Genomic DNA, 7,866 nt, shown 5'->3' on the forward strand with positions numbered 1-7,866 from the left:
CACGTATAGAGATATTAATAAACAAGTTAATTGTTTTTGTTGTTGCTGTATATTACCTGGTTCTCTGGCTCAACTTTGTGTGAGGGTGTGTGTGCTGCTAATGCTCTTTAGTGAAAACCAATTGTTTTGTAACTCGTCCACTTTCCCTCTCTGCTCCTGTTGTCTTAACTGTCTGTCCACTCTCATCCTGGTAAAACTGGGACAACAAACACCAACTTAAAACAGAGTATTAAGTGTTGTTTTAATAGACACTTAGATGCTCTCCCACTTCCTCACACAGTTAACAGTCACACAGCATCCTCTACCTTCTTTAACAAAGATGGGTCAAACTGTCAATCCGAAATTAATAATGTTATTATGTTCACATGATTACACCAGTTAGACCTCATTTTGTAAGTTGGTTCATCGTGACTAGACATTTTGTGCAATAGAAAGATAAGACAAGGTAATAATTAACAAAATATGGGCGTATTCCTAAAGATTTGGAGCCATTTGTTGTTGACACTGAAGTTGTGGTCCGCTGAAGCCAACACATGGGCCAGCAAGGTTATCAAATCATGAAGTAGAAGGGGATTTTGGTTATTGCATTGGATATTTGAAACCACTGAGGTCTTTCAACAATGCATCTTAATTATACTGTATGTGCCAGAGAGATGCTTCAAGCTCTGAGTACAGACTTAGTATGAAATTGGCCGTATGCTAGAACAGTCACACTTCTTATGTTACATTTGAAGTCAAGGTCATAAAATGGAGATCTCAAACAGGGACATATTGTTGTTTAGTTAAATCATCTATGCAATAGCTGGGCCTGTGCAGTCTTACTGTCGGTAAGTCCTCTGGCCTGTTTCCTGCAGGTAAAAGCACATTAGATGTAAGATATTTTATAGGTTCATGGGTCATTTACTGTTTTGGAGCAGACAAAATGGGCCAAGGTCAAAAGCAGAACTTTTCCAAATCCTGCTCCCAGCGAGGCCCATTTCGGGAAGCAGGTTAGTTTGCGCCAAAGGTCAGTGGTGAGACAACAACAACCCAACTGAGTATAAATACCAGTACGTTTTACTCACTTGGTCATCAGACGGACAACAACTCAAAAGACCACAAGAGTCACCGGAAAATCAGAAAAATCTAGTTGATACCAACAACTAAACCACTTCTTCTCTCCAAAGATGAAGACATTCAATGCTGCAGTTGCAGTGGCCGTTGTGCTCGCCACCTTTTCTATTCAAGAGAGCTCTGCCTTCCCAGTCACTGGAGTAAGAACATGACTTCAATCATTTTATGTGTATCATTTACAATCGGTTTAACGTTAAGATGTCGTTCCTAATCAAATTTATTAGCAAAATAAATGATTGAAGTCATATTATAAAACCACAAAATCACAAAATGAGATGTCAACCCTCGTGTATAGCCCTCTCAAATGGTGTCAGAAAGTGTGAATGACAATCATAGATGTGTATAAAAAGTGGACGTAGTCACTGTGCTGTCACCCATTGGTTTGTGGACTGCCATTTTGAAGCCTCGACTTCTGCATTTTTACCGTTGCCATTTTAGTTTTTTGCCCTTTGCAATCAGAAGTGACACAAGAGGGTGAAGATTGGGCGGCTGTGGCGTAGTGGAGAGCAGGGTCGTTCTCCAATCAGCGACCAAACTCCAGGCCACTGATAGTAGTTACTAAAATGGTAGTAATTGGTTTTATTGTTAAAAGACAAGGTAATGCTTCCTCTTCATATGAAAAGAAAGAGATGTAGAGCCATTCATGGTTCTGTTTGTTGACACTGATATTGTGGTCACGTGACAGAATGGAGCACACAGGCCAGCAGGGGTTTGTGAGTGAAAGTCTGGAATATTGCTTTTTGCACAAGAGACTGTATTTTGAAACAGTTGAGTTATACGGGGGAATTTATATGGCCATTGGTTCTATTAATGCTCGCAATACATAGTTAACATTTTCAACCATTAATTTTAGTTTAGAATAGTTTCTATTTCATGTCCCTCATTATTGATTCATGTATTATCATGACCTGGCTGTTTTTTTTGTTTTCATACTGACGTGTAATGTAAACCTGAAGTGTTCAAATGATGAGAAAACTTTATTCAAATGTGATATCATTTTCATGTGTTTTCCCTACAAAGTGGCCTGATGCTCTCTGAAGGAGAGAGAATAAACACAGTGAGTGATGATGCTGGAGATGAACACACTGCTCATGTCTTTTATTTCTCACACAGATGCCGTACAACAACAGAGAGAAGCGTGGCATTAAGTGCAAGTTTTGCTGCGGCTGCTGCAGACCCGGGGTCTGTGGATTGTGCTGCAGGTTCTGAGGAGGTCCTGCTCCAACAACCATAGTTGTAAAATTCTGATTTTTGGTCATGCTGTAGTTAATGTGCATGGACGTCAGTGATGTGACTGCCTCGTCCACTTATTTTGCTAAATATCTGATACTGCAGTGTATTATCACAATAAACTTTAGTGTCACTATATGAACATGTGTTAAAGTGTTTTAATTACAAAAGCAAATACAGCTTTTTCACAGAAGACATTTTGAAATGTCACAGTAGGAAAAACACAGGTGGAGACAAAAACATGAATGATGGCTGAATTCCATTTAGCTGCTTCGGGTCCTGGTATTGTGAATGCTGGCACACTGTCATTACTTACTGGGATACTTGAATAGAACTGAAACACCTTTAATGTTATTAGTAACTCATGTCCTTTTCCTACATGACAAGTCAAAATGTCTGCTGTGAAAAAAGGCAGATGGTGGTGTGATGGCTGCTGATGCACATCTATCAGCAAACACAAATATCACACACAGCTTTTGTTTCAAACCTCACATTACTTAACAGTCTAAGTATTGATGGCAATACATTAGCGTCCATTCTAAAAGCAATGAAAAAATATTGCGGCTGTGTTTAGAAGGTGGCTGGTCATCATTCAAACGACACATTTTTTCAATTTAATAAAAGGGGATTTTGCCCACTGAAGACTTAAACTGTCAATCCTTCTGCTAACATGAAGAAGTACAGAAAGTTTAGTGACGTGTTTGTTGGAACTAAAACAAGAGAAGAGTGAAGTTTTCATTGGGTAACAAGGCTTTACAGATAGGCTTAGATATTTAAACAGAGAGTTGATAACTAAATCTGACTTAATCTGAGACATTTGGAAATGAACTCAAATACAGAACGTTTAGAATATGTAAAGATGTATGTATCATAAAAGTTCCACAAATTCCACAGGTTACATTTTAAGAAAATGAAATATACAGTCACTGTTGATATTATCTTGTGGCACATAATGTAGACTTACATTTCTTTATCTTCATGTGGAAGCAAGCTTGGTTTTTAACTTCAGCTGCTTTGACTGATTTGAGAAAAACTTCCCTAAAACAAATAAGCGACCAGACCAACAACTCCAGGACACTGATAGTAGTTACTAAAATTGTAGAAATGTGTTTTATTGTTAAAAGACAAAGGGATGCTTCCTCTTCATATAAAAGAAACAGATGTAGAGCCATTCATGGTTCTGTTTGTTGATACTGATGTTGTGGTCACGTGCCACAAAAAAGCACACAGGCCAGCAGGGTTTTCAGTAAATCAAAGTGAGTGAAGACTGGAATATTGCTTTTTGCACAACAGACGGTATTTTGAAAGACTTGAGTTATACTAAGGATTTAAATGGCCATTGGTTTTATTAATGCAAACAATTCATAGTGTATCATTGTCAACTGTTTTTTTATTTTTTTATTCCATGTCCACCATTATAGTTTTATGGATATTCGTCATCTAGCATTTTTTTTGTTTTCATACTGACAGGTCAAGTAATCCTAAGGGGTTTAAATGATGATACATTTTAATTCAACTGTGATAGCATTTAAATGTTTAACCTAGGTTTAATTCAAAGTTTGGGTCATTGTCAGGTGCCATTAAACAATTGCAAAAGAAAGAAGGAACAGCATTCCTCCAAACAGGTCTGTGTGTTTTTCTTCTGTCTCTTCAGTGGAGTGGAAGTCACACGCTTCATACATCATGATATATTCTTTGTCAAGTTTCTTTCCATGCACTTTGTAGCATTTTGTTTTTATCAATAATGAATAAGTATGCAGTATGTTTGAGCTGTACTTATAAGCAAATTAGACAAAAGGTAAGACACAAAAGTAATGGTTGATTTAACGTTGGACAAAAACTGTGGCAGACAAACAAACATAGATAATTTCCCAGTCTTCAGGAATTTCCCATTTGCAGGATCATGTAGGGATGCTGGGAAGGGAGTGTGGCAAGTGCTGATAGTGATGAGGCAACAGTGGTCCAAGTGAGTATAAATACCAGAACATTTTACACATTCAGCCATCAGACAACAGAACTCAGAAGAGCTGACAAGAGTCACCAAAAGATCTGAAGAAATCTACTTGATTTGAAACCTTAAACCAGTCTGACCGTGCTAAGATGAAGACTTTCAGTGTTGCTGTTGCAGTAGCCATCGTGCTCACCTTTATTTGTATTCAGCAGAGCTCTGCTGTCCCAGTCACTGTGGTAAGAACTTGACTTGTACTCATTTAATTCACTTATTATCTATAAATGTTTGTCCAGGTCCTAAAATGTGGCCCCTATTGTAAATGTGCACGATTCACCAACAGGTGCAGGAGCTGGAGGAGCCAATGAGCATTGACAACCCAGTGGCTGAACATGAGGAGACATCAGTGGACTCATGGCAGGTATGTTCACTTGACTGAATGAATGTGGCCGAACACAACGAGCTCATTTAAGAGGAAGTGGATGTGTTTTCCCTACAAAGTGGCCTGATGCTCTCTGAAGGAGAGAGAATAAACACAGTGAGTGATGATGCTGGAGATGAACACACTGCTCATGTCTTTTATCTCTCACACAGATGCCGTACAACAACAGAGAGAAGCGTGGCATTAAGTGCAAGTTTTGCTGCGGCTGCTGCAGACCCGGGGTCTGTGGATTGTGCTGCAGGTTCTGAGCATAATCAGAACCTGTGCTGATTAACACATTTTGTCATTTGTTTTCAAGAACTTGTAAAACTTTGATTTGTATTCATGCTATATAAAAAAATGTAAGGATTTCTCTGGATGACAATTCTTTCTCAGTCATGCATCTGTATCATGCTAATATTTTTCTTAAAATCTATTAAAGTGGATGATCAGTACCTTTTAATTGTCACAGATCATCCTTTTACCAATAATACAAACCTTCTCTATTTCTTCTAAAATATCTTTCCTAAACTGTCCCTCATTTGGCTTAACCAGTAAACACTCCCAACATATCTTTTGCATCACTTACAAAGATTACACTGTGTCAGAAAATGCTACATTGAACTGTAGGAACTAACTCAGCAGCTTTAATTGTTAAGATGAAGCACAAACCAGCTAACCAGTTGGGTTAAAGACTAAAACTTTGACATCTGTTCCAGCAGAGCGTCCATCCAACCACTCTAGTCAAAACACTGTGTTTTATTTAGCAGCTGTAATATCGGGTTGATGACACATAAATACCACACATGAAGTACAAATATGATTAAGCATAGATTAAGAGATGAAATTGAAATTGTGATCACCATGATCGGATACAATGAAATAGCTCAAACGGTAGTTTTCAGAATTTCTGATGGTGATGCTCTCCTCTCATATTGAAAAAATTAAAAATGGTCATCAGCTGTATAGTCCAACCGATGTGGAGCCATTCATGGTTCTGCTTGTTTACATTGATGTAATCATTTGAAGTACTCAGGTCAGACAGAGTGGCAGGAGAGAAGGGATTTTTGGTTATTGCGCAAGCTTTTTGGAAAGTCTGAAGTTACTAAAGATTTAGAGGGCCCCTACATTTAATGGCACAGTGATTATTATTATTTATTTATTTTATATAACGTTTCTGTTACAATCAAGACAATCTAAAAAATATATTTAAAGTGGACCTATTATGCTTTTCTACTTTTTCCCTCTTCTTTAGTGTGTTATATATATTTTTGTACATGTAAAAGGTCCGTAGAGCGTAAAACCTGAAGTCCACCCTCCCCCTCAGAATCATTGCTCCTGAGCTGCCTGAAACAGCTCAATTGATTTCTCTCATTCACTTCCGTAACTTTATGAGGTCACAATGTAACGGAAGCCATGTAAAACTCTCCGGCTAGTTTGGCCCTCACTCAAACATGAAAGAAAAAGATTGAACACTGTTAAGAGCTGTTTTGATCATTTGTCATTCATGGAGGAAGAGTTTTTTGAAATGTGAAACGTTGACCAATCACAACAGAGCAGGCTAGCTGACCAATCAGAGCAGACTTTGCTCTCTGGAGGGAGGAGCAAGCGCTACAACGGAGCATTTCAGAGAGAGGGTGAGAAGAGGTGATGCAGGACAGCCAGGATGAGAAAAAAAAGGTGGATTATGAGCATTAACGCATGTAAACATGCTGTAACTGTAACTTGAGATAAAAATATGCACCCGGAAAATAGCATAATAGGGCCTGTTTAAATCTAATTATAGCTAGGTGTTTTGTTGACAATTGAGATTATTATTAAAAAAATGTAAATGCATCATTGTCAGAATATTTAAAATATAATATGACATTGACCTATAAACAATTTGTAACAGATGTCAAGTCTTTAGGATTACTATTGCAATAGTGCTCAATAAGGAGAAAGGTTTTAAAAAGTATTCTGGAGAAAGATTGTTCCATGTTTCTCCTCGGAAAATATATATACAGTACTGTACATATACATTTTTTATATATATATCTCTTAAAATTCACCCAAGTGCACATGAGCACACAGTACATTTTGTCCCCTTGCTGTATATTTTAAAACACAGTCAGCAACTTTTACATGTGGAACTGTGTTCTATATAATGGTCCATGGTTGATTTCATATTGCGACAGACACTGGGCCCTTATCCAGACTCTAATCTTACAACCTGAGAATATTGAAATTTAAACTGGAGAGCATCCCATTCCCATTCCTCTGAAGTTTCCTATAACCATTCCCAGCATCACCCAGGGAGTGATGCAAGCCTATAGCTGGAGGAAAGTGAGTTCTGCCAGTGATGAAGCAACCGTGGCTTCATTGAGTTTAATTACCTGCATGTTTTACACACTCAGCCATCAGACAGGAGAACGACTCAGAGAGCTGATAAAAAGTGCTAAATATCTCAACAAATCTAACTGATCTGCCCTGGAAGAATTAAAAAACTTAAAATAGTCAACCCTCCTTATATGAAGACAGTCAGTGTTTCAGTTGCAGTGGCTGTCGTACTCACCTTTATTTGTATTTAGCAGACCCCTGCTGTCCCATCCACTAATGTAGGAACATGACTCATTTAATTTGCTTGTTATCTATGAGTGATTCGTCAGGATGTTAAGAGATGTCCCTAAATGTCCGCAATGCATTAACAGGTACAGGAGCTGGAGGAGGCAATGACAGTCCAGTTGCACATTAAGAGACATTGGTGGAAACATGGATGGTGATTGAATAAATTAAGACGTATAACGTGAGCTAATTCAAATGAGTAAATTTATGTGTTTTTCCTTTAAACCTCATCCTACCAACATAATCAAGGTACAAGAACTACGGACTAGGGTCTCTTGGGACCACAATAATAAACTAAACAACCACCATCGCAACATGTTGACGAATTTCTTCTCAAAACATTATTAGTTATGTAATTAATGTAATCTGGAAGAAACACATTTTATTTTAGGGAAGTTACAGTTAAAGGGAAAATAGACGGAGCACCTGAGGATCTAGTGTCTGTCTGCTGCAACTGACAGAGTGCCTCAATTACAAACTTCCTCTGTCTTTAAGCATTAATTGCATACAATCAATAACACATAACTGTGGCGATCAGAAAGAGAGTGTA

General features: G+C 38.0%; 1 protein-coding gene across 1 annotated transcript; it reads left to right on the forward strand.

Moving 5' to 3' along the window:
- Window positions 1–4,327: 4,327 nt before the first annotated feature.
- Window positions 4,328–5,167, forward strand: LOC129109636 (hepcidin-like). Its single transcript, XM_054621743.1, has 3 exons — window positions 4,328–4,530; window positions 4,635–4,712; window positions 4,886–5,167. The coding sequence occupies exons 1-3, from the start codon at window positions 4,444–4,446 to the stop codon at window positions 4,979–4,981; spliced, it is 261 nt and encodes an 86-aa protein (XP_054477718.1). The 5' UTR covers window positions 4,328–4,443; the 3' UTR covers window positions 4,982–5,167.
- The last annotated feature ends 2,699 nt before the right edge of the window (window positions 5,168–7,866 follow it).

Source organism: Anoplopoma fimbria, chromosome 20, assembly GCF_027596085.1.
Source record: "Anoplopoma fimbria isolate UVic2021 breed Golden Eagle Sablefish chromosome 20, Afim_UVic_2022, whole genome shotgun sequence".
NCBI lineage: Eukaryota > Metazoa > Chordata > Actinopteri > Perciformes > Anoplopomatidae > Anoplopoma > Anoplopoma fimbria.

Excerpts from the sequence above, each read along its gene's own strand:
- LOC129109636 (XM_054621743.1), top strand. The coding sequence starts at position 4,444 with ATGAAGACTTTCAGTGTTGCTGTTGCAGTAGCCATCGTGCTCACCTTT. Across the intron at positions 4,531-4,634 it reads CTGCTGTCCCAGTCACTGTG|GTGCAGGAGCTGGAGGAGCC; the intron begins GTAAGAACTTGA and ends ATTCACCAACAG. Across the intron at positions 4,713-4,885 it reads CATCAGTGGACTCATGGCAG|ATGCCGTACAACAACAGAGA; the intron begins GTATGTTCACTT and ends TCTCTCACACAG.